The following is a 27,746-nucleotide window of genomic DNA, read 5'->3' as shown; positions in this document are numbered from 1 at the left end:
TGGGAGATCATGTGACCGTGACTATGCTTTCCTTTTCCTCACTCCCCCCCCCCTTGCTTTGGAATGATCACCCCAGTGCTGGGATAATTAGCAAGAAGAAAATTAATGCTTGTATTTACATTCATTGGAGAGGAAGGGATTATAAGAGAGTAAACAGGCACACCATGGGAAATACACCGGGCTGTTTGCATAGTGCGTTCATGGCTGCCGGCACCAGCGCATTGCTTTCATTGTGTGTTCCTCATTGTGTGCCTGCTTACACTCTTGTAATCCCTTCTCCAATCTCCACTCTGCAAGTGGGCGGGGGGAACAACAGGTCAGGCACAGGACAATGCATGCTGACTGTGATGGTGGTCACATGACTGAAGGAATGCTGTGAAGGCTGTAAATGTGGGCATTGGTCATAAAGTTACTTTTTCAGCACTGTTTTAACTTTGAACGGTCTCCAAACAAGGCAGGCAGTAAGCAAGGATAATCTGTATATTGAAATTATTTTGGAAAGTGACCTAGGGAAACAAAAATACTTGACTGTAGTGCCTTTGTCTTAAAAAGTTAGTAAACCTAAAAACATTAGCTCTTGTTCTTTGAATAAATATACATATATTAACTTTTATTATTTCTGAGATTACAACATTGGCAGCACATGATAATAGTCTGGAAAAGAGGCAAGTAAAAAAGTTTAGTGATGATTTTCCTCAGGATTTTCTGAGTTAGGTTTCTGCTATTTGATAGTAATGTTAAAATATATTTCACAATAAGTGCAGTGTGTGGTATTTAAATATGTATATCATTCATAATGCAACTTAAATCTGTATGTCTTTAGTTTCCTAGTTCATGATAATTCCAGCGTAGCCCTTGGTTAAAATTTCCCAGCCCCATTCCCCTTGTTTGTACAGTACCTTTAGAGAATTATGGAAATTCAGTAGATTGTTGCAGCTGACAAGCTTTGCCCGTAAAGATAACTTGCAAATAACAGTGTAAATTTTTTTCATTCCACATAGAAAAATCAACTGCACTCATCGCAGTTTCTTGTACCATATGACTTCTTGGACATTATACAACTGGAGCTCAAATTCATGTATGCCAGACTGGGTGATTTCCTTTGCATAAAGATAATGTGCGCTCCTTGCGCAGTCACAGCCAATCTTGCAAGCTATCATCTGTATCTTATAAAAGCAATCTTCAGTTGCCTTCTGCTGCAAAACCACTTTCTTGATGGAGAATGAACAAGGAAATATTTTGGCATGAATGTTTTGGTAGCCAGGATTTGCTTTGCTTGTTGCTTGCTCCCGGCTACAGCTGGTATAATCTTCAAGCTGGGATGTGAAAGTTGCAGCTGTTACTAAAGTCCAATTATAGACGATTTCTTCTGAGCTTTATAAAAGTTACTAATGCTCCTAATGGTATGCATGATGATGTTGTTGCCACAAGCAGACCAATGACTGCTAGGCCACCTCTTGGATAATCTTTTGTAACCAGCTGCCCCTGCAAGAGATATTACCAAAGTATGAAACTGTGTCCCTGCTAATGCCAAGGAAAGATATGCTGCTATTTTACTAATCTTGGGGTTGATGGTAGAATATTACTAAATACATTTTTTCAACCTGCATTCCTTTCATAGTGATACTTTTTCATACTTAAGATTTCAGTAACAGTAATTATAGATGCTAGTTGCATAGAACCATTGCAGATTCAAGAGGCAGATAATTACCCTTTCACCAGTTTTCCAACCTGGTGGCCACATGTGTTGGACTGCAACTCTGGGAATTCCCCAGCCAATATGATCTTATACTGGCCAGGAAGTTTGAAAGTTGCAATCCTATAATATTCAAAAAGCACCATGCTGGGAAAGGGTGTATTACACTTTCTCGGTGTTTTGTGGGCTTTTATACTTCCTTTGTGTTTTATAGACTGTCTTCCCCTTGTTTAGATTAAAGCTTAAATTACACACACATATATATATATATACATTACACAACCTTAAGAACAATGTTTCTCATAATTCTGCTATTTTCCTAAAACTGGATGAACCAAAAGCTGAAATGTGAAGGTACAGTTTGTGGAATCCTTGAATCTGAATATATATGGTGCATGCTAAGGCTAAATCTTAACTGATTCAGAAAAAAAGGCACGTTTTCTATGTGCCAAACTGCTTCCTTGAATTTACCAAGCCTCATTCTCCTTTCCAATATATAAATTACAAGACATCTCTGGTGCTGTCTTTCAGTTGTGCAATCAAACAAACACTGAAATTTCTGAAGTTTATATTTACAAGAATTTAGATCAGGGTTTCTCAACCAGGGTTCTGTGGAACCCTAGGCTTCCTCAAGAGGTCACTAGGGGTTCCACGGGAGATCACAATTTATTTAAAAAATTACTTCAAATTCAGGCAACTTCACATTAAAGAGGTAAGTTTCATTCTTTATTTTCAGTTTAAGAACACTGTTAGTGCATATATCCAGGCCTACACATGGAATGAATATAATAATTTTGTAACTTCTGGCCTATGTTTGAGCCTGAATATGCAGGGGTTCCCCGGGGCCTGAAAATATTTCAAGGGTTCCTCCAGGGTTAAAAGGTTGAGAAAGGCTGATTTAGATAATTAAATAATACATATACTTAGCACATTCTAGCATCAAGTAACTGTCATTCACATATGATTCATTATATGGTAAAATGCATCTTTTTAAAATTATACAATTAAATATTTCTAAATGCAGCATATGAGTTTTGCAATTAAGAGATGTAAATTCCCTACCCAACCACTATGTTTCAGCTACCAAAAGAAAAAAAAATGAGTAAAATACCTCTGTTGCATCCCAGGCTTGATACTGGAATATCCCTGTGCTGATGTAGTCCGTGATGTAAAATATAAACAGACTTACAATTAATATAGGGCTGATAAAAGCCCACAAAACTTTCCAGTACCAACTTGGCTCATGTCCAATCATCATGTAAAGGTCTTTACTAAACCTATCAAAGAAAGCATACATACACATAAACAAGCATTCATGTTGGCATCTGTCATTCCAGTGAAAAAGGTGCTATGAAGCATAAGGTTAGAATGCTATCATAAAATGCTTTAAAAAGTTTTTGGCATGTTGAAGAAACTGGTTTGTGAATGCAAGATCGTGAATTGTGCAAATCATTATGGCAATGTCATGTGATAAGAAAGAAGCATTAGTCTTGACTTCTTACCTTTTTAGGCCATAGATGTAACAGACAGCAATAGTTTCCACCAGTACAATAAGCAGCAAGGAGAGAGTAGCTGCATAATCATTGAAGATATTAAACCAGTAGTTACCAGCCTTCGTAGTAAATATCAGCCCAATGACACAGTTGATAATGCACACGCTACCTATAAAAATAACACGTGCTTTCAACCTCAATGTTAAAAAAAAAGCTTGGATCAGAACAAGTTTTATATTGTCTCTACTGAATAGTTTGCCCTGCTAGGAGTAATGACAGTGGTCAGCTGCTGTAATTTCAAGTCAGATGAGACATATACTGCATTTTTTTTCCAGTCTAGTGATGTCTACCAGTGGTATAGTCACCCATTCATGTAGACAGAGAAAACTGGCTTACCAGCAGAACAATCTATACTATTGAATCTTGTTCTTTAAAAAAAAAAAAGACATCATAGGAAACAATAAAAATTGGGTTGAATTGGTACCATCAAGAAACATGAAAAAACCTGAGCTGCTGCATTCCACAAGTTTACAGGTACAATGGTGTGTGCGCGTGCGTGCCTTCGAATCTGTTGACTCCTGGCAACTGCCTGGACAAGTCCCTGCAGTTTTCTTGGCAGGTTTTTCAGCAGTGGGTTTGCCATTGCCTCCTTCCTAGGGCTGAGAGACAGTGACTGGCCCAAGGTCACTGTCATGATCACTGTTGCGATGCTTGTAACATCACAACGGCTCACATAACAATACAAAGAAATGAGCACCGGGCGGATTAAGGGATAAGGCAACCAACTAACAAAAGCAAGCAACAGGTGCTGGCAACAAAGTATCGATCCTGGCCAGAGGCTGGGAAGGAAGAGATACAATGTTGCAAGAGAAGTCATTGACAACACCCGACCACGGGGCACGCCCAAGCTGTCAGAAAGCTTACAAACCGGATCGCCCGGCAATGACCCATCACCGGCCGGAGAAAAGCAATTAAGGAGACACCCGAGGCACAGGAGGGGCTGCTCGACCCCTCACCTACCGGCAACGGGGCTCGGGGTACACTCAGAGAAGGAGGGGTGGAGCACTGACCGGCGCGGGCTATTTAAATCCCGTTCCGGCGCGCTCCACTCACTCTCAGCTTTTCCTAAGGCATGCATTCTATACTCTAATAAAACCAGAACCTAAAGCCTACACTAGCGTCTGTGTTTTACTGGGTAGCAGGCAGAGCCTGACAGTCACCCAGCTGGCTTTGTGCCTAAGGCTGGATTAGAATGCAGAATTCTCGGTCTCCCAGTTTCTAGCCTGGTGCTTTAACTACTACACCAAATGCTCCTTTATAGGTACAAGGGTATTCACAATTTCTACTCATGGATATTGAGCTGAGTAGAAGAGGAACTGCCTGCAGCTGGCATTCACATATAACCATAAGAGGGATTATGCATGATTGTAATCAGACCTCTCTGTGCAGTAGGGCACCCAGTTATGAGGTCTTCTGCAGTGTTGTGTACTAATTGTACTGCTAGTCTTGCCATGCATTGAAATTATGCAGTATCATTGTAGCTATCAGATTTACCTGAGATGATCTCCCTGGGCACACGAGAGGAGAGGAACTTGCTGTCAGTCAGAGGTGTAAGAATGGCTGCAGTGTTTCCCAGCATGCTCCCTATTCCCAGCATCAGCAACATGACAAAATACAGCACTGAATACAATTGTGAGAACTCCATGTTTTTTATTGCTTCAGAATACACTATGAATGCCAGACCAGTCCCTTGCACAGCCTGATGGAGAGAAAGAGAAATTATTACAAAGAGGGATAGATGGATGATGTACTGTCTTGCATAAAAGAACAAGTGATGAAAGGAAAAATAGTTTTCCCCAGGAGCTAACCATTGCCTTAACAATTGCCAGCGGTCACTTAAAACTAGAGAAAAAGAAAACTGAGTTGAACTGAGTCTATTAATTAGTTGATTACAAAGGTGGTTTCACTTGGAGGACAAAAAGTTGCAGGCCAGCAATGACACATGGCTAATGTATTTGACTAATCATGATGTAAAGATTTTTGAATGTGGCTGAACTGAAACAGTATCCTGAATATTTGTAATTATATGACTGAAAAAGGATATGGATGAGGAAGTAGTCTTAATACTGTTTATCTGTTCGTTGTTTGTCTGACAGACACCTGACCTTTCTGCTCTGGTGACTGTCAGATCTCAGTCATTTAAAGGGTTGTAGCTAATGAGTAGCACTTTCACGTGAGGCTAAGAACGAACTAGAAGCCAGTCAGAGCCATTTATTAATATCCTAAGCCATTGGAGGGGATGGTACTATATCTCCTCCAAGAACTCCAAGAGGAAAGGCAGTATATAAACTGAACAGATCCAGGTAGTCCTCGTTTAGCGACCACAATTGGGACCAGCAACTTGGTCGTTAAACAAAGTGATCACTAAGTGAAACCATAACTGTGCTTACAATCCTACTTCAGCTTCTTTTGTTTTACAGACCTGCGATGATCATAAGTGCAAGGATTGGTTGCAAACTTACTTTTTCATCACTGTCATAACCATGAATGGTCGCTAAAACAAGGACTGCCTGTATATACAATTCACCTTAGTTTACTGAATTACTTGATTAACTGGATTAACCTCAATTTGTTGGGTTCATTTAAGCTGCTAAATGAAAAACCATGTTTAGCAAATCATAATGGCTATTTCCAAAAAAGCTTATTTTCAAACAAGCAAGCCACATTTTACAATATATGTATCCAGTACAGGAAATGGGCACTAATCTTTTCATTTACATTTTATCAGCCTGGCCATATCTGGGCTTCAAAATCCATATGACAACTAGATGGTAACAGTTATTCAGAAAATCTTAACTTAGTTGCCAATTATTGGTCATCTGTGTTTTTGTAGCCCAGAATAAATAGCAGATCTCGATTCAGATGGCACGTTAGAAGCCAATGATAGTCCTACATGGGATACAGACTGGTGTATATAATTCTCACTGTGACAATGGCATCCAATCTAAATGATTTCCCTAAGTGCTTCAGAGTGTGACATGATGGGACACCATTCAGTGAAACCGGTGTTAATTATGATACAGATGATGAAATGAAACAATGGTATGGGATTGCAGACGAGGCATTGATTCTGGAGAGGTCTAAAGAACCTGTGGGGAGTTGCCTTGCATTTTGCTACACCTCATTTCTGTGGGTCTTTATCGCTACTAATTTTTTACTGAATCATATCCAGTACTATTGTAATATCTTTCATGAGTTATTTTGTGCCCTTGTGAGCACTGTGACGTATAAAGAAAAAAATATATAGACTGTAAAGCAACTGAGACATGGCAGTTAGGAAAAAGTCTTAATACAATACTGTTGCAGTTACAGCAGCAGTTATAAGCCTCTTTTCTCAACTTGATCCAGATTACCAGATGGGAAAATTATTATATAGCTTCAGGATTTAAAAGGAATACACACACACACACAATTTTAGCATAAGTTTATCAGAAGCTCACTGTTTATCATTCATTCATTCATTCATTCATTCATTCATTCATTCATGACTCAGTGTAGTATGCGATTAGAGCGACTTAATCAACCCAACCTACTTCACAGGATTGTTGTTCTGGGTCTACTTTATTTATGATTTATTAATTAATATCAATAAAGCTTCAGCTTTATTTACTTGGAAATATAAATTGAACAAAAATTTAGCTGCCTGAACAAATGCTAAGGTTCAACAAGTGTCAAGACCCAAACAGGAGTATGTATTGCTCTGAAGATAGAAGTGGAGGATGGACAATCATCTGAAGTAGGTTAGACTGAGAGATAACTACTGGTCCAAGGTGAGTTTATGGCTAACTGGGGATTTAAACAAGATCTCCCATTCTCAGTACAGCACCAACCGATGTATGTTCCTGACATTGACCAACTTGCTTGACTTCAGCAAGTGGTTTCATCAAATTCTTCCTGGGAAAAGACAGCATTTAGGTTGTGCTCAGGAAGGAAGGAAGGAAGGAAGGGCTCACAGTGTCTAGTTCCGTTTCCAAACTGCAGTTCTTAATCTGTGGCAACACTTCTGCGTATTCTCTGGGGTAAGTAGATGCCAAAAGCTGTTTCATGTTCTCAAGGTTTTCTGTTGTCAATAACCCTTCTTCCAGGTCAAAAACATTAGTCAGCAGCAAGATCACCCTGAAAGGCAATTTTTAAAAAAAATCTAATAAAATGAATAGCAGGTTTCTCAAGACTTTGTCAACATTTTAGAGTTTTTAAAAAGTAAAAAGGGGAAAACAATTCAAGGAAGACAGAATTACTGAATATTTGTCATAATTCCCAAACAGAGATTATTTCTCAATTTAATTTTAATAGAAATGCTTTTTTAAAACTCTGTAGTTAATAATGTGATTAAAAATTGAGTTTATAGTAGCTAAGTTAGCTCCCAAACATTCAGCTGACTTTGTGACCCTTTCATTGGGATACACTTCTTTATATTAAGAAAAAATCCTTGTAAACGGTCATGTTGTCATTCAGATGCATTCGACAGTATGAAAGAAAAATCAAACTTTAGGCAATTGTTGTTGGCAGCATATTAGCTGCGATTACAAGTGTCAATGTCCATATTTAATGATTTTTTTAATGGGATCATTACGCACTTGGTTATCATCATCTAATGTCAGAAACCTTCCCAAAACCAGATAGTTTATATCCATCATAAAGAAAAATTTCCTATGAATATCAATCAGGAATGTTTAAAAAAACCCTGACTTCAGTAAACCATTCTTAAATGTGTGTTGACTGTCTGAAGTATGAGCAAATGTAGGAGAGAAAAAGAAATCTAGATTAAAAGCCAAGCTTACTTGTTTATGCAGCTTTCATAGTTGAAAGTTGCCTTAAAGCCATAAATGGAGAATGTGACAATGCTGGCAAATATGGAGGTGGCACTATTTATTAAGGAAACAATGATGGCATGTCGCTCACAGTTGGTGCTTGGCTCATTGTAGCTGGCAAACGCTATCAAACTGCCAAAGCCCAGGCCGAGAGAGAAGAAGATTTGAGTAGCTGCATTAATCCAAGTCTTAGGGTTTGTTAGTTGCTCTAGCTGCAAGGCATAAAACATGAGAATGGATCAATGATGTAGCATTTTCAGGAAGTAGCCATATTAGTCTCCTGCAGCAAAAGTCCAGAGGCACCCACAAAGTTCTTTGTTTTTTGTAGCATTTCAAAAACTGTATTTCTTTAATGAGCCTGATGAGCCAGTTTGGTGTAGTGGTTAAGGTACCAGGCTACACCATGCTAGAAACTGGGAGGCCATGAGTTCTAGTCCTGCCTTAGGCATGAAAACTGGCTGGGTGACCTTGGGCCAGTCACTGTCTCTCAGCCCTAGGAAGGAGGCAATGGCAAACCACTTTTGAAAAGCCTTGCAAGGAAAACTGCAACATGGCATCTTTCACACCCATTTTTGGCATCTGCTGGCAGGGCTAAAAAAAGTCAAGATGGTAACTGCAAGATCAAAGTTCTGCCCTTTTTTAATGTGTTGCATATCTAATGTATGTAAAAAACATACATTAGGCTTCTATTGTATGATTGTGGTGACATCTTGACTTTTTTGACCCCTTCCACAGATGCTCTGCAGGATAAGAATGGATATCTTGTGCAGTATTCGCTGTACTTTCAGCAAGCTTATAGCTAGTGATCTGTTTTAAATATACCTTTGGGGTGAACATATATTGCAGTCCATTAGTAGCACCATGAAGTGTTAAGCCTCTGATTAAATATATGATAAGGACTATATAAGGTAATGTAGCTGTCACATAAACAACCTGCAAAAGAAGAATAAAAAGGTATACTTATTAGAGCTGGGAATATACCTACAGCTTATACTCAGATCTTCATTTTAAATTCTAAATGAATTCCAAGAATAAAGTTATTTAGTGTCAGGGGTTAAATTCCAAGTGATGAATGTGACTGTACCTATGCTGAACTTTTAGGGATGAGCCTCAAACAATAAAATAAATAGTTCAGAAGTAATATTACTTGGAATGGCCATAATAAGCATATTTTTCGTAAGGGAGCAGAAGTTCTGCTTCCTTATGACAAATGAATATATTACTGACTGTAAAAAGCATGTGGTTGGCTAACAACTTTAATATCCTAATAGTCATTGAAATAACATTTAGTAGGGCAAGCTATTGAATTTCAAATCTTTCTATGACAATGCGTAAAGATGACCAAATATTGAACATATTATCAGTGTTATTGTTTCAGTTCTGCACACACACACTGCCTGTTTCATTTCAAGCATGCACATTTCTATGCATATGTTTATAAAAACCCTTCTACTAATACGAACTTTTGTGACTAGAGAAATTCACAGACTTCAGAGCTTAAGAAGTCACTACACTGGGTTGTCTGTTTTTACTCATACAATGACTAACTTTAGTTCCTTGGCTGAATTAAATCCCAAATGATTTTAAAAAGTTTTTCAGGATCGTTTTTCTTGGCTCCCATTGTATTTATGAAACCCAAACTTTTCAACCCCAGAACACTTCTTACCTTGCCAGTGTATTCTGTTCCACGCAGAATACATAGATAGACCACTAGCCAAGCCAGGATGAGACAAGCTGCTTGCTCCCATTGGATGCTCCCGCTTTCCTCAATGGACGGAGAAATATTGAGGGTTTTCCTGTACCAAAAGTACTGAGTGGGTGTTGCTTTCTCACATTCTTCCTCATAGTTTGTGTGGTTAATATTCAGTGGACAGGTTGCCCATGGCAAAGGATCCTTTGAGTATGAATCAGACATTAAACACATATTGATTTTTCCCAATATTGTCAGATAGAGACAATCTAAATAAAAAGACTGCAGTGCAAGATGTGGGGAAGACGGCCATGTGGTGGAGCATCTGCACTGGGTTTGATCCCCAGTGTGAGAAGTCAGCCAAGACATCAGACTTCAGGCCAGAGCTGATAGTTATGCAAACACTTAACAACTTCAAGACCAGCAAATACTGCACAAAGAGTTGGATAATTGAAGGGTGGGAAGAAAAAGCTATGGGTTTGAATCACTACCCTTAGAAAAGGCACTTGATCGTTCACTCTGGCAGTGGGCAATCAACTGCTTGATTTGGCTTCATTCCTGTTTGCAATACAGATTCCTATGTAGCCATGCTGCTCCTGGGCTGCTTTTGCCAGCTCCTAGCCAGGGAATCTTGACAGTAACTTACTGCCAAGCCCAGGGCAGGGAATCTGACATCTAATATCTATAATTAAGCCTCAAAAAACTATTTGATACACTGGAGAGCTGCTCCTACTCAGTGCCAAGCACACTATGTTACATGAACACAAGCCTAAGAAAACTGAAACATTTCTGGAGGATAGTACAGTGGTTTGGGGCTTCATCTCTGAGAGGAGATATTTGGGCAGGATTTTGGGGAGCAATTTGTATGAAAACTTATGGATTAGTAATGAAGCTTTGAAGATTAAGATACTGATTACACGTGGTCCCCAGGTTAAGAATGAGTTTTGTTCCCAAGGTCTGTCCTTAAGTCAAATTTTTATGTAAGTCGGAATGGTATTATTATATAATACTGTATAAGTAGTATTGTGTAATTAACTCGAACCATTGTATATTTAACTCAAACCATTGTGTATTTAACTCAAATTTTGCTACAATAGGCTCTGTTCTTAACCCAGGGCATTCTTAACTCAGGGACTACCTGTACTTAAGAAGAATCTTACTGGTTCAGAGATCTCCCAGATCTTTCCAATCTATTCAGTTTTGCTAAATCCAATGCACCTACTCCTGTGCTCCTTATTGTTATAAGTTTGTGGAGCCCTTGGTGCTCTCTGAGCTTGGCTGTTTGCTTAGAGACGTTTCATTACCTGACTAGGTAACATCATCAGTGCTGATGTTACCTAGTCGGGTAATGAAAAGTGTGCAAGCAAACAACCAAGCTCAGAGAGCACCAAGGACTCCACAGTTCAAACCTCAGGTACATACATACATACTCATCAGTCTTCTATTGTTATAAGCTTGCTGATAATTCTCAGTTCTATATTACCACAATATTCCAGTGAGATTGTGAATTATTATTTGAATCAAAGATGGCCCGCATCAGTCTACAGGAACTGACATTAACTTCTGACAAAAAGAGGGACTAGAGAATAGAATTCCTATTGGCCAGTCCTGAATTAGACTGTTTTCCTCTACAAGAATGTCTGTCCCTAACAGCATCCATAGACTATATGGAAAAAGGTGAAAGATGCTGGAAGCAGGAATTCAGTCTCAACTGTAAAGTGAATGGGGATCGTCCACGTGCAAAAGAGATATTGTACCACATGAGCTTACACCCTTCACCTGCACTGAATCAGGCAAAAGCAAACATGTCCTTTACTCTAAATCCAAAGGATTAAACTGAATGGGAGTGCATTTTTTATGATAATGCTCAGCATTTCTGGAACATACAAAAAAGTTGTAAAAATCTCAACAGATACTGCTATTGCACAGCAAAGTAAGAGGTCATGGCACTGTTATCACAGGGAGGTTATTTGCTGGGTGATATATTCCCATTTTATCTTAATGTACTCTGAACAATCCAAGTCCAAGAACCATTATGCAATTAGAGTGTTGAGTGGAACATCATAAAATGTTGCCTTAACTTGTCAGTAAAATCCAATGTGTGATTTCTAGGAGAGATGATTTTTCTTAACTGCAAAAATGTATTGATTTCACTGTTATTTCAGAGAGCACTGATTATGCATTACGTGGGCAGATGGCTCTGAGGAAACCAGAGGTCTCTCCTGAGACCAACCCAAAATGTCCATGGAGGGCTGTATCTCCCAACCAGAGGGGCAAGGTGTGCTCACAGCAGCCTAAAGTGGCCAGCAGGAGCTGGGCAGATTGTCCCCTCCTCCCCAGATCAGGTCAGCAACCACATATTTAGTGAAGTTTGCTAGATCTAGTGGCATCTGTAACAAGCTACAATGACATCAAACATGAGGATGCGTGCAATGATGTCATCATGCAAACGCCACAGTTACAGATGTACCTGCATCACAACGTCTGCTGCAAGTAGATAAGTCACAGCATTTGCATGATGGTGTCATCACATATGTGTCATTTTTAATTGCCCCACCTTCCTTCCTCATGGAGACCTGTGGCTTGATCACACCCATGGCAAAAATTGTGTCAGTAAAAGATGGGAAATAGTACTTTAAAAGCAAAGCAGTAAAATACAACATTAAGCTTCCTCAGTTGTGGGCTGAGGAGCCATTGCATAAAAAAATTATTACTACCTGCAGCATGTTTGTGCCACAGTAAGAGAGACATGAGAACAAGCTCTTAGTCATACAACTGACAGGTGACTTACATGGTGTTCCAAACACCCATATACACTTGTCCTGCCTTACCAGCCCCCTCCCCCACATTAGAGGAAATAATTGGTGGTCATGTTCACAACACGGGGGATTTTTGATGGGAGAGGAAGTGAAGCTGGAGGAATCCACCAAATAAGTTCCTTAATTTGTCCCATGGTAGAACAGGAAGGAGAACAGACTCAGCAATTGAGACAGCCAATTTCATGCTCGAGGACTGGTGAATAGCACTTTAATGCAGCTGTTGGCTTTGTCCCATGAGAAAAAGAAAAGAAGCCTGTGGTTTGCCCTCAGGTGCCAGGCATTTTAAATACACAGTGTTTTCCCTCTATACAGTACTCTCTTAAGTCATTCACAAAGACATTTTTGCATAGCTGGGAGCACACTAAAGTGACAAAACTGCACTTGAGAACTGGATATAAGATACTTATCCTATCCTATCCCATCCTTTTCCTTTCCCCCTCTCTTCTCTCTCTCTCTCATCATTGAAGCTTTTGATGTCTATAGGAGATGGAATACACCAGGGCCGCAACTAGGGTCTGTCACCCGGGGCAAACAGGGATTGCACACCCATTTTGGCGCCCCTCCAGTGCTCATTTTGGTGCCCCCCCCCCAGCGTGGCGCCCAAGGCGCACGCCCTGCTTGCCCCCCCCCCCAGTTGTGGCCCTGGAATACACACACACAGACACACACAGACACACTAAACTTGCTCAGTCACAAAATCATAGCAGAAAGGGATGTAACTGCACTTCAAGGCATTGTTTGACCCACCTGAAATGAATGGAAAAGATACCAGAACGCCCAGCCATTTATAACGTTGTAGTACATGGAGAGGAAAAATGACACAACTACACTGGCAATTCCTGAAAACAAGAGAAATGTATGTAATATAAAAGAGAATTAATTGGTCATTATTATCACCCCTCAGAAAGAATCAGTAGGAGCGTGGATGTTCCTAAAATGATTAGAAGTGCTTCAGACTCTACAAACATAGCATACCTCTGCTATTTATTTAAAAAGCCGCAACTTGTTTAAGGTCTCCATGCAAGCCTGAAAAAAGACGCTACTGACTTAAGAGTTGCTTTAATAAGTTAAAGCAGCTGTATCTTTGCATAGCTCATGCAGAAGCCTGAAAAAAAATTAATGGCTGCTTTAATCAGTAGTGGAAAGATCCAGTACTTCCATTCCTATGAAGTTTGATATGGTGTTTGCACTGCTATTAAGTGTGCAGTGCTTCTTCTGAATCATTTTGGAAGCATGCACAGCCCTTCCCATAACTAATCTCCTCCTATACTTACCTTCCTATAAGTAGTTCCATAAAACTCTTCACATAAGGTAGAATCTCAGAGTGCAGGATAGGCCATTAAAACTGTGGTTCTTCTCTACCATTCCATTTCCTGGGTTTTATTGTGAATCTTAGTGGCTTTGTAGCCATTAACACTACACACAAACAAGAGGAGATTTTGGGCAGATGGGAGAGGGAAACACTATGGTGGGAAAAAAAGGAGTGCTTGGACAGTGAGGACTGAGCATCCTCCCTGCAGGAATTGACAAAAGAACTCATCAGTTTTCAGGGGAATGGAATGGAAGAGTTGGAATCTTGAACAAAGAGCTTTCCACAATTGCAACAATTGGTTGCCTGCACTGCACTGAACTCACTCCCAAATTAACCCTCTTCATTTTTTTCCAGCAAATCAATAATTTCTGTAAACTAGCATGCTTGCTTAATGGATGAGCTAAGCTTGGCTGTAAACATCTCACTCAAAGCCTTCCAGGTTGTGTTATATAGCATTGGAAGGTTGACAGTGTAGGGCAGGGCACACCATTCTAGAGACAGGAAAGTTGTACCCACCCTTAATCCCTCCTCTCCATAATTCATACCACTATAGCTGGGCAGCTCAGTTGTTTCCCCGAGCCTCTCTTTTTTCTGGGTCTCTTCTTGACACCTCAGATTGCAAGGGTCAGCTGCTTTCATCCATGTCTTAATTACTGTGTGCCTAAATTGGTTTAGATTTCATTTTCCATTCTTTAGGCCCAGTTGCCATTATATTTTGAACATTCCTGCCAGGCAGAGTTTGTTGTTGTTTCAAACAATATTTCCTTCTGAATTCATACATTTACATACTTTGATATATCAATGGCATTCCCCAAGATGTAGCAACCATTATTTCTTTTTAGATGGCCCTGTTACACTTCCAAAATGATAAAATTATACATGTACACTGTGTGAGGGTTGCCCTCATGTTTTCTATAGACATCTGGATTCTATACTATTATGTTTCTGTCTTTGGATGTGTATCAGTTGGGAAATGCTTGACTTCCTAGCATTTTCTGGCTTTTTAAACAAATATATGAATATATTTGATGCTGAGTTATTACACTGAAGATGACAAAAATTGCTCATTTGAAAAATTGCAAGTTTTTCCTGCATCAGCAATTGGCTTGTATTTCTAATTTAAAACTTTAAAAAAGGACTGATTATATATTTGAAACTTGACAGCATGGGAGATTGTATATGTACATTTTAAAAGAGAAAAGTATTGTTTGTTCTTCCTTTCATCAAAGCCTGTGACAGAGAAGTGAGAACAAGATGTCTACAAACTTATTAGAATCCACAGGCAAAGCAATGGATCTCTAGCAGGTACATCTAAAACCAAATCTCATTTTATATGTAAACAAGAAAAACAAGCAATAGACAGACAAGAACGCACCAACCCCACAGAGGTAAGGACTTATAGCTCTCCATGTGCCAATGCTCCCTTGGCGCATATGTTGTCCCATTGCCAACTCCAAGTATAACAATGGCATTCCTTCCACAACTAACATGATCAAGTATGGGATTAGAAATCCACCTGCAAGATAAACAAAAGCATATATATCACAATTGACTGTATCTAGAACTTAACTCAAAGCTTTAAATGAGTGCTTAGTGCAGTGTTTTTCAAACTTGTCAGCTTTAAGAGGTGTGGACTTTAACTCCCAGAATTCCCCAGCCAACATGCTGGCTGGGGAAGTCTAGGAGTTGAAGCCCACACATTTTAAAGTTGACAGGTTTGAAAAACACTGGCTTAGTGCAAAGCTTGTAAGTGCAAAGCTTGTATTGAATAATGGCATACCACAATTCAGCATTCTAATCTGTACTTATGTATTACCACACATGTGGATATTTAACCAATGAGAAATATTGATGGGTTTGATATATCCTGGTTTGAGGGGGCCACCATACCCCTCATTATTCAAGGATAACTATTTGATTGGACAAATCAATGCTGAAAATGTCTATAAATCTTGTCTCAACAAACCTCTCCACAAAATACAAGGATAAGCATACAAAGAACATTGGAAAACAGTTCCTGATGTTGACAGCAAGAACCTCTGCCTTCTCCGTAATGAATGAATGGAATGAGAATTAATAAGTTTCAGAGAAGACACATGCCCAATCCCAGGTACAAAAGTCAAGAATAGGTCTATACTCTCAATATAATTTTTTTCAAAAACCAATCTGTATGCTAAATCAGAATTTCCTCAGCCATGGTTGAATGAATTAACTACACTTGGTTCATATAACATGGTACGCCAAACCAAGCAACCACATTACAGTTGAGCATCATGTGTGAATCTAGTCACAGTAATGGATTCACACATCTCCATGGCCACTTCTACTCATAGGTAGCCATTCCTAACTACAACGTTGCCAAAATGTGTGTCATGATGTCACAGCACAGGCTCTGCCCTTTCACACTGCAGTATCACAGCTAAGAATATAAGGGGGAAATTTTGTTGTGAGGCACATTTTTTCTCTTGTGTCCCTTGCCCTCTTTTGGATGCCTCTGCTTCAACTTTGAGTTGTAACATCTAATTGCTCAGGAATTCATGTCTACTCAGAAATAAACCCTAAAATGTTCAATGGAATTCACCCTCAGGGAAGTGGGTTCAGGCATGTAGATTTTTTTTGTAATCCATTCAGTTGTGTGTGATTCTCAGAGACTGCCTGGACAAATCCCTGCAGTTTTCTTGGCAAGGCTTTGGAAGTGGTTTGTCATTGCCTCCTTCCTATGGCTGAGAGAGAGGGACTGGCCCAAGGATACCCAGCTGGCTTCATGCCCAAGGTGGGACTAGAACTCACAGTCTCCGCGTTTTCAGCCTGATGCCTTAACCACTACACCAAATTGGCTTTCATGTAGATTTATAGTATATCCTTATATGGGACTGCTTAAAAGTAAGTCCCAGTGGTGCTTTTTCTCAGGAAACAATTGTTTCTAAATTGAAAGGATTCTTATCTGATTCTGCCTATATGTTTACTTCCCCCTCTGCCTTCCTTTTTCTAGAATTGGGGCTCTATAGTTAGCCTCTAGACTGGGTGGGTTTGCCAGAATAATTTTCTGTAAATCAAGTACTCTAGATGTGATTAAGGAGAATCTTTCGGATTGTTCAGACAGAGTGACTGTTAAAGGGTAACTAATTGCTATAAAAAGCATTAAATTATAACCAAGGAAAGTGAGAAAAGATCAAGAGTACAGCAAAGCCAAAACTGATACACAGGACTAAGTATTTCCTAACTGAAATCAGTAGACCTTTTAGGACACATCATTAGGACTGAGCTGTGGTTACAACTGACAAAAACTTGCTCAAAATTTTACCTTTTCACCTTTCTCCCAGCTACTCCCAAAGAAGCCTTCTCTCCAGCTGGAACTCAGATTGACTCCAGCTTGGCTTGACCACACTGGTGAAATGATGCTGGCCTTCTTTCCTTCATCTCTTTTTTTAATAGTAATTTTATTAAACATTACAATTAAAAAGATAAAAACTATTACAAACTAAAAAAATAAAAGAATAAAAAGGAAAAATAGAAAGTGCAGAAAAGAAAAAAAATAGAAACAAAAATAGAAACAAAAGAAAAAATAAGAATATAGTAAAGAAAAAGAAAAAAAGAAATATATAAAGAAATGACTTCCCCCTTCATCAAAAGTATAAACAATTTTAGTATCTTATCACCTTCTCTTGAAATACAAAAAGTGATCTCTTCTTCCTATATCTCATCTCTTATCTATAAACAATTCCTTAAAACCTTGTCGTTCAGTCCTGATCAGCAAAAGCCCATTAAGGGTTACCAGAGAGAACAACATATCTATTTTAACCTTGATCAAGCAAACCAACTTCATATTCCTTCCTTTTACTTTTAACAATCTTGATCTTTAATCCCTTCAAATAATGTCCTAGAACTTGATTTCTTTTCATTTTTTTCTTTGTCCCTTCTCACAAAATTCTTCAAAACTTAAACAAGTCTCTTTTGTAAATCCATTATAGGAAAGTTATCCAGATCACTCTTTTGGTTTGTTATTTGTATATCCCTTTTAATTATTAAGGCATCAGCCAGTTTCATTTGTATATCCAGTGTAGCATCTTTTTCCATATCATTCTTGTAGCCTGTCATTTTTAAATCCACTTTCAGATCAGTCTCAGTCTTGTCCAGTACAACTTGTTATTCTACCACAACATCTTTGAAACACAGTCTATTTATAATGGCAGACACTCTTAAAATTAATTTTTGGGTCCATTGTGAAATATCCTTCAATACAGCCAATGTTAAAGTATTTTGCTCCATTCTGTATTAGTGAGTCGAATTTAAGTGTTCTTGTCTTTAATTGTAATCTTTAGTTCCTTCTGGTTCTTTCTAGTGTCCAACCTTCAAAGTCCCATCCTATCCTTTATTTTTTTTTAAGAATTCAAAACAACATCATTTTCCCACAGGAAGGATTCCTATAATTAATTTCAAAATCTTTTGCTAAGGATTGAAGGAAACTCACACTGTGCTAAAAAAACTTGTCACTCCAAAGGTTCCTAATAGCTGAAAAGCAATTAACAAGCATTTTCCAAAAGTTATTAGAAAAGGAACTATGCAGACCCTGTGTTCATAAAGGCACTGACCACGATTTGGGCTAAGATGGCATTCCCTCATCTCCCAGAGCTCTAAACCCACTGGAGACTGCTGTCTTGCGATCTCCTCACAAGGGGCGACTATCTGGAGTATGTGTGGGTGATCCCAAGTCCTCTCCTTGTCCGGAGGGGAATCACAAAGAGCTGCTCCGCTCGCTGGCTCTTCATTCTGCTGCAGTCATTGGCTCTGCTCTCAGTGGAGCTGTCTTCAGTTTGCCATTTCTTCCCCATAAGTCCCTCCCTCCCTCCCTCCCTCTCAACCATCTTTGCTTCTGGGCCTTTAGCAGGTGCTAGTCCACAGAAGTGTTTTTCCTAATAACTCCCATCTTTAGGCTAGGAAAGATGCCTAAGACTGCTCAAAATGGTGCTAGTTACAAAGTATAGTTTAAGCAAAAACATCTCGAGTAGTTATCTTTTGGCTCTGGAATACCAAACTTCTATTGTTGAAGAATGGCTAACAATGAAAGCCCATGTGATGCATTATTGCTAGCCCATTAGATAAAGTGAGGCAGCTGCCTCTAGTAGATGATTTTTGGTGTTGTGAAAAGGCTGCAATTCATTATCATTGGATTTTTATTCTCAGAGAGAGGAGTGCTTGATGAATTTTCTGCCTCAAAAACTGAAATAACTTACTTGACCTTGGGTATGATGAACTTTGACCAGGATGGGATGAAGAAGCGCTGCTAATTGCTCATCTCAGACTGCAAATTATCTTGGGATGGCCTTGTGTACTGAACAGACTGGTGAATTTAGACTAGGAAGAACCAAGTTCTAATTCTTATCCAGCCTAAAAGTTCACTTTTGATCAATTTTAAGTTTTCACCTTGCTCTTTCCCACAAATTGCTATTTAATAAATAAATAAGAATGTACAGTAACACATATACTAAACATAAATCAATATCTTCTGGGAAGAAATAATGTTTTATCATTGTGGTTAGGAACAGTTGCCTGTGCAGGGACGTTGGTTTTGAAAATCTAGAAGATTATGGAAGATGTCAAGGCTGCTGCAACAGGTTTATCCAGTCTGGGGAATAATATGGGACAACTAAAAAACAAACTCTTGTTTAAGGAGGATTTTTCTAAATCCCTCAAGTTCTACTTAGTTCAAGAAACTTTGCTGGTACAGTATTTTAGCTGAAAAACCCTAAATCCTGGAGAACTGCAGCCAATTAGATGCTATTGGCCTAGATCTGGTGTACACTATTTTGTATCCATGGGTACCAATGTGCCTCAAATATTTTCCTTGGCATCTACTAGCCTCCCTGTCTCAACTGATTTTTTTAAATAATTCTTTTAACTATTATCTTAACCTCCTCAAGGGAATGTTTTATGGTCCAAGCCACTTTGCTTGACCTTGAAATCCCCTTTGAGTGACTGTTGATTAAATCAAACATAGTTTTTTGAATTTAGCTTTCCCAGGTTTTCTTTTTAGGACAGCCAAAATGTTTATGTGAGTATCTATGGTTTGGTGTTTAATCTCCAGAATTAGCATATCTCAAAGTGAGAGCTGTTTGAAGGCATTCTACAAAAACAAGTGACGAAGGTGAAGTAAATGCTCAGCATAATCCATTTTATTCAGGGAATCGTTTTTGCGGCCTCCTGCCTTGGCCTCCGGTAACAGGCCCTTTGTGCAGGAGAAACTTCCTCCTTGAGGGATGTTCTTATTGGGTCAGTGGAGTCCTACAACAACAAAGCAGCACAAAAGACAGGAGTCCTCCCAACCCTTTAGGTCAGCAGACACACTGGGACTTACAGAAATATATCATGGGAACCCTCACAGATTGTCTGCCAGGAGACAAACTGACAAAGTTGCTTCCACCATTCCTGGTAACTCTCTTCTGGAGAGGTGAGACCATTTCCATATCAACCACTGAGCTGCAGCCACCTGATGGATGGATTGATTGACTATGTGCCATCAAGTCATTTTTGATTCCTAGAGACCATCTAGACAGATCTTCTCCAGCCACCTATCCTGCTTATTTTCTAAGAAAGTCTTTCAGATCTATATGGAACCCAGAGGAATTCTTGAAAATAAAGAGGATACTTATGGCTGTTTGCTTTGCAACTTGTCAGCTTTCCTTCTATTTCTTTTTTGATTAAAAGAACCTTTAAGAAATAAACTGATGTCAGGTAGGATGTGGAGCTTGGCTGGCTAAGGATTTAAAGAAATGATAGGGTGGGATTTTTTTGTCTTTTTTTGGATTTTAGAGGAGAATGGGTTGAGAAAACATGCTGTGGCTAGCAACTAACATAAGTTGTGGTTCATATCCACATTTACATATAACATGCATGTGCTAACGTATGGGTATAAATGCAAATTCAGGACAATGTTAAATGAAAAACAAACTTGCTGTTATGACTTACTTGGAGCTATAGTGTACCAACTGCTTTTTGGGTGGAGGTGTATGTGGTAACTATGGCCTATCTTGCAGGGCTGTTGAAGGAGTAATAAAGACACAGACTTACAGCTTTCGAAACTTTGCAGGGTGTTATACAAATGCGAAATAGCATGTTGATTATATTACATATACCAATGCATGTCATATCCAGGACTTGCACAATCTGTCCACCTGAAGTAACTGTTCTTTATTGAAACCTTATATAACTATAAAAGTGTTGATAAATTTCTAAGATGCCACAGGATTTATGAGTTTGTTTTAAACTATATAAACTCTATAGTTCCTGTTGCAACTATGATTAATCATTTTCTTATTCCTTTTCTTTTTCTTCTTCCTGCTCCCCCTCTTCCCCACTATTTTCTCTCTTCTCCCTGGATTCACTGGCGAGAGAGAGAGAAAGACAAGAGAGAGATTTATAGTAAGATTAGAAAAATACATATCATCACTCTTTTTCTCCTTTTTCTCTCCTGTTAATTCTAATCATCATCATCATCATCTAGAAAGACAAAGAAGTCTGGAGAGTGGACATTGCAATACCTGGAGACAGCAGAAGAGAAAGAACTGAAGAAAATCACAAAATACAAAGACCTGCAAATAGAAGTAGAAGGACTATGGCAAAAGGAAGTAAAGGTAGTGCCAATAGTAATAGGTGCCTTGGATGCAATCCCAAAACATCTGGAGCACCTCTTGAACACCATTGGCATTGACAAAATCACCATCAGTCAACTGCAAAAGGCAGCTTTACTCAGAACAGCTTTCATCCTGCGATGATACCTTTATCATCATCAAACAACAACACCTGCCTATCCCAGGACCTTGAGAAGGACTCGATAGTTGGACAAAAATGCCAAATCCAGTCTACATATCTGGTTGACTGTGCAATCAACCATAATAATAATAATAATAATAATAATAATAATAATAATAATAATAATAATAATATAGAAGACATTGGGGGTTGCTTTCCAGTTATCTTATCACAGATTAGAAGTGCAAATATTTTGACTTCTGGTTTTTCATTTTTTACTGATTTGGGATATCTCAAGACTTATACAGCAACTGCTTCCTCCTCCTCCTCCGCCTCCCCTTAAAACTACATTTTAATAGCAGCTTCTTTTGAAACATGAAACATTGAGCTGTCAGTGTCTCCTTCTAAGTACAGGTGTTACCTAATATATATATTTTTATGGGAATTGATTTTTTTCCAGGAAACTCATGTTCCTCCAAATCTCCAGAATTCTAACAGAAAACTTGCGAAAGGGAGGAAGTGTAGGTTGGCGTAAGTGGAAATGCTAAGCAAATAAGAGGACTTGGAATTTTGCTTGATCTTTCAGCTATTATGCATCTAACTCAGGATAGAGTTTTGTGCATTCGTCAAGGTTCTGGTAGTAACAGTTATTTTCTCTGATGTAATTGCTTTAACTTAAGACAGGTAGAATCCAGCAGCCACTATTTCTTTAGATGCCAAGAAACCTTTTGTTCTGGTTTCTTGGAAGTTTCTGAAGCAGGTACTGATTTACTGTGGGTTCCCCTGAAGTTTTATAGCCTGGATTGAGATCTTTTAAATCACATGTAATTATCAATAATCTGTTCACAATAAGGTGAAGGCATCCCTTCATTTCAAGCAATATTACAGAATATTCAGTCATTTTTACTGGCAGGAACATCTCGCAATATTTTCTTTGTTAGGTTCAAGAACTGAAAAGTTCAGTACTGAACTACATATATTCTGTTTTCATTGTCTCATTTACAATTATATGTTGAAGAACATAGATTTAATTATCCATACTTCCAAGTATATCACAGGGATTTTATTTAGTTTTGGTGATTAGTGTGTAGGTGAATTTTAGAATTCAGCCCCTTTTTAACCTCAACATGATAGTTATTATATGATCCCATTAAAATCTTGGCAAGTATTAGGAACATTCTCAATATCTGCACTTAATGTTGCCAGATATATATAGAAAATATTGGGATGTAGATACATCTTGGATACTTTGACCCATGAAAATTTTACGTATCAGACAATCCCAACTTTTAAAAAGACTCTAATTTCAGCCTCTCACAATGTAATTACCTTGGGCCAATTTAGTTCAATATAGCTGTTTTTAAAACTTTTTCAACTTAAAACAGAGTTTGGTTTATCTAAGCGTACTTCTTGGCAGTTTATTCATTAAAGCCATTTGGTTTTGATGCCACTACTTGCTTTAAAGTTCCATAGGTTGTTTATGAAACCAACACTAACGATTTACACAACCTTTGGAAATATTAGCTTGGATGCCCTGTTTTTCTGAAGCCTCAATGAGGGTGAAATTAATTAAACAATTATTTAATAATTAAATAATTATTTAATCTTTAAATAATTAAAGATGAATTTATTTTCATCATAAGGTTAAACCACAAGATATGTACTTCACATTTTTGTACATTGCAGATAATGTTTAATAGGGTTTGAATGCAGTCACCTTGCAGTTGGAGATGCAATTTATAAACTAGAACTTTAACTCACATGGTCTGGACTTGTAAATATTTGGGGATGAAATCCACAGACTTGGTAATACTAGAATTATCATTATTGATTAAGATTGGATATGTTCTCTTTGGCTGTATCTCCAGCATTTGGAACATATCAAGTGATAAATGACTATAGATTTCTATGTGCAAGGGGCATGGCCAAAAGACTTATTATACAACATTGGATGGAGAAATCTACACCCAATTGATATTGCTCATATGTGTGGTCTGTCAACATTTGAATTAGTTTTTTGTTTACTTATTTCAGCAAAGAGGTAAGGAAGAGGACTTTCAAACAATCTGATCAAATTTTATGGAGTCACTTTGTTCACGAGATAAACTTCCACCATTACAACCACCTCCAGCTTCTTTTATTTGATAAATTTCAGTATTTCATTACTTGGTTAAGCCTGCTTATATGTACATTTTTCCCTTTCCTTTTTGTTAATTAGTTTGTATAGCCTTCAGTGTCTCTCTGTAGCACCATCCTCACACCTTTCCAGGATTGAGAGGATTGCTTGCTGTCTTCAGTGTTTTAAAACACAAACACACACACACACACACACTGTACTTCTCTTGCTTTAACTTTCTTACAGGAAACAATTTATAAATAAGAACGTAGATGAAGTGTTTCCTCATTCAAAGAGACTTCTACATCATCAGGTGCTACTGGAAAGACTTTCCTATGTTCAGTTGTTGTGACTGGGGATTTGAGGTTGGCATGCTGTATAGGGAGGGGAAACTTCCCCCTTTCCCGTCACCTGCAGCTCCTTTCCCCCACAAAAAAATCCCTCTTTGGTATGGCAACTAAATTAAGAAAAATGGAAGTGTTTTTGCCATAACTTAATTTCTTAAACTTAATCCCCATCCAGGGAGAGGGGGTATTTGAGGGCAGGGGATTACAGCACACAGCACACAAGGAAGAAATGTTTTACTCCCATCTTTTCTTGATCCCCAGCCTTGAAAATTCCTCCCACAAGTATGCAATAACTTCCATTTGCTTTAGTGAAAGGTTTGTCCTCCCAACCACCCCAAGGATAACTGTTCACAGTGAAAGATTCTGGGGTTTGCACCAAATGGAGATGTTTAATTCAGTAGACCCCAACTAAAAGCCCCTTGTTTCCTCTACGAGAGTCACTTCCTAAAGGAAAGTGAAGTTTAGGAATATGCCTTCCACTGCCATCAAAGGACACTCACAGCCCAGGAAACTGATCCAAGGCCTTTGAAAACAGATTCAGTGCCCCAGGCTATGGACTTAGGTCTAACAACATCCATCCTTGGAGATAACACTGACAGCCAGTCTCATATGAAATAACAACCAAAACAGATGGAAACATTTGAGATCAGTGATTGGATCTGTTGTGCTGATGAGCCCACTCCCCTCCTCCTGCAATTTAATCTGGGATGACTGTGCTTTCTCAGTATAAATGGTATACTCCAAAGCCTGTCTTTCTCTACTAGAGAAGATAGTTTTCCCTTACAGGATATAGTAAGTACTGTGGGGTGAGGATTTCACTGGAAAATTCCACAAGAAATTCATTGCTCCACATCTCCATGTCTGCTTTTAAATAAACAAATAAACCCAAACAGGAAACCACTAATCTCAGATCTCCATCATCTGGTAAATAAATTGATTTTGCACTTATTTCTGTCCCAGATTAGTAGAAAACTACAGATTTCTGTCTCTTCCTCCTGACCTGCTCTAAGCAAAATGCAGAACAATCTATGCTTGAAGACTTTGCCAAGTCACCAAAATCGTTTGTTTCAAGAATTAGGTACTCCTGTGACCCTTTTTATATCTGAGGCCTCATTTTTCCTCGTGGCTTCATAATCAAGCAAGGCAAAATTTCAGCTCCATGTAACTCCAGTGCTTCAGTATTAGTATAGTTCTCGTCAAACCATGGATTTGATCAGTATTGATAGTTTAGAAATGCTTAATAGAGTAAAGGGATTTTTTTTTCTAAAAATCTCTTACTTTGAGTCTTCCTTTTGTTTACTTCAGTTCTGTCACCCTTTGACTACAGTAAGGGAATCTTTAGTGTAATTTATTTTCCTTCCTGCTGACCCCGCCATTGGACACGGAGGCAGCTGCCCCAAATAGCTGACAGGACAGCAAAGTGTTACCTATTTAATGTTATTCTATCTTTATAGGAGGAGGAAAGGTAGCATAATTTTTTTGGTCTTCATTGCCAAATAACTTGGACAACTTTGGATAGCTATTCTCCTTGACTTACAGGTGGAAATGGAGCATGATTTGCTGCTTCACCTCAGGAACAGTGCTGTCTTAGGTCAGCCCTGGTTACAAACAGCAATATATTTGCTCCATTGTTTTAATTTTGTCCTAATGCCATTGTTCGCATTGTTTTCTTTTTCCTGACCCAAGCTGTTATATCAGTGGTAAACCTGTTAATTGTTTCAGTAGATCAGGTCTGGATGTTTAAAACTGGGAGGGGGCAGAGAGATAGAGAGATAATGGATCTCCCAGGTCATCCCATGGCATTTGATCTTCAGTAGCATGGCTCAGAAGTGGCATGGCGCAAGTTGAAGCTGTTCCCCACCCAGCAGCATCCCTGAGGCCCAGACTTGGTGGAAGGGAGAAAAAGGTCCTGCAGATGGGGAAAAGATTGAAGTAAGAACAAACAACCCCTGACATTCTGGTGCAAGCAATAGCCACCTTTCTTGCCCTGTGGGAAGGGGGAAAACCTGTTTCCGAGACTTTCTTTCTAGAGGTGGGACAGGAAGGGAGAAAAGGACTGCAATTTTTTTTTAAAAAAAGCTCCCACCATGTCTTCAACCTGCTGTGAATTTGCTGCAGTACGTTGTCTTGTTTTGTGCACCTGTAAGACCCTGATTTTTATATACAGTAAATTGCATATAAAAGTAATTTGTGTAGTAATATGCAGCCTTTCAACTCCATCTATAGTTACAAGAGTAGTAATAGCAGTAATAGCAATTTTTATCCTAAGTTAATGTTAAGAATAAATCTTGCTTTGGAGGGTTACAATCTAGGAGGAGCTAAAGTGGAAATGTATTGAAGAAAAAAAGAAGCAAATGAGAATATTTTCTTGTGTGATGAAGAGAAGAAATATGGTCTCCTGCTAATATTCTTTGCTTGCCCTGAAGACTGAAGCAGTTGCTGATTTCTCCTCTCCAACCCCTGAAGCCATTCTGACAAAGACAATGCAGTTTTAAAGATGAAACCATTCCTATTCTCAAGTGGCAAACTGAGAAGTATAAGTTCGACTCACCTCCTCCATGCATCTGACATAAATAAGGGAACCGCCATACATTCCCCAGTCCTACTGCATAAGAAATACAGGCAAATATAAACTGGAAAGGACTGTCCCATAATGGCCTGGATTTCTCCATTTCTGCTCTTAGGCACCAGCAACAGTCAAGTGTGCCTTGCCTTCATTCTTCCAAATACTCATCAAAGCCTGTTGGTGACACAGTGCCAACCCAACTGGGAAGGGAGCCTGCTTACCAATTGCCATTCAAGCTTTTTAATTACTAATCTTATTAACAGGCACTTTGTGAAGTAGGAATGCTGGTTAGATAAATAAGGGAGAAAAACTGTGACACAGGCATTCCAGACAAATCATTTAGATTTCAATTGCATTTCTGGGAAAGATCTGAAACTTGGTGATTTAGTTTTCCCTTACACTAACCTTATGCCAAAAAGATTTGAAATTGCAACAAGATTCAATTGTGATATCCCCATGGGGCTCTGGGAACCATTTCCACCTGTCAACATCTGCCATTTAATTATTCACTGGGGAAAACATACGGCACAGTAGGAGTTTGAGATAATGCATTTGTCACCTTACAATAGAGGTAAAGATCTGGGCTGCAAATATCCAGACGACCACTAGAGAGGAACAAAGACATACAGAAAGCTTTAATCCTTTGATGCCATCTAATGGCCCTCTAGACTTTAGCAGCTTAGATCTGGTAGCCCCACCTTACAAACATGTCATTTAATTTGTCAAGTAACTTACTAAAGTGGAATGGGAAACAAATTTTTCCTGACATAGCTAAACATTCTTTCAGAGCTTTGTGTAAGAAAGGGATTATAGTGGAGAAAAACACAGCAGGTACAGGGTAAACCTCAGAAATATGTCTTGTTTTTGAAGAATCATACCAATTAGTCTTTAGAAGAGTGGCATTCTTTTAGATTAATTTAGTTCTGAAGAGGTAGGTTCAGCTTTTATACTTTGCAAATTATATGTGGGAGCAAATGACAGATTCTCTAAGAATAGGTGGTGGAGATACTTATCACTGGAGTGTAACATCCCAGGCCAGCAGAAATGATGCTTTCCAAGTAGTATAGGCCTGCATCTGAATGCACAG

General features: G+C 38.7%; 1 protein-coding gene across 2 annotated transcripts; it reads right to left on the bottom strand.

Moving 5' to 3' along the window:
* Nucleotides 1–446: 446 nt before the first annotated feature.
* On the bottom strand, nt 447–26,863 carry SLC6A20 (solute carrier family 6 member 20). 2 transcript variants are annotated; one of them, XM_063304013.1, is made up of 11 exons: nt 26,645–26,863; nt 15,257–15,397; nt 13,317–13,408; nt 9,727–9,954; nt 8,883–8,993; nt 8,031–8,272; nt 7,203–7,365; nt 4,744–4,948; nt 3,199–3,358; nt 2,808–2,973; nt 447–1,485 (listed from the first exon to the last, which is right to left on the bottom strand). In XM_063304013.1, the coding sequence occupies exons 1-11, from the start codon at nt 26,763–26,765 to the stop codon at nt 1,354–1,356; spliced, it is 1,761 nt and encodes a 586-aa protein (XP_063160083.1). In that variant the 5' UTR covers nt 26,766–26,863; the 3' UTR covers nt 447–1,353. The 2 variants fall into 2 exon arrangements, with proteins under 2 accessions (XP_063160083.1, XP_063160084.1); XM_063304014.1 differs by lacking the exon at nt 26,645–26,863 and having other exon boundaries at nt 15,261–15,395.
* Between the last annotated feature and the right edge of the window lie 883 nt (nt 26,864–27,746).

The sequence above is a fragment of the Candoia aspera genome, chromosome 4 (assembly GCF_035149785.1).
Source record: "Candoia aspera isolate rCanAsp1 chromosome 4, rCanAsp1.hap2, whole genome shotgun sequence".
Lineage (NCBI taxonomy): Eukaryota > Metazoa > Chordata > Lepidosauria > Squamata > Boidae > Candoia > Candoia aspera.
Note: the sequence above shows the minus strand (reverse complement) of the source record. Positions and strands in the feature narration are given on the sequence as shown.

Excerpts from the sequence above, each read along its gene's own strand:
- SLC6A20 (XM_063304013.1), bottom strand. The coding sequence starts at position 26,765 with ATGGAGAAATCCAGGCCATTATGGGACAGTCCTTTCCAGTTTATATTT. Across the intron at positions 13,409-15,256 it reads TCCTTACCTCTGTGGGGTTG|GAATTGCCAGTGTAGTTGTG; the intron begins GTGCGTTCTTGT and ends TCTTGTTTTCAG. Across the intron at positions 9,955-13,316 it reads ATCTTTTCCATTCATTTCAG|GATCCTTTGCCATGGGCAAC; the intron begins GTGGGTCAAACA and ends TCATACTCAAAG.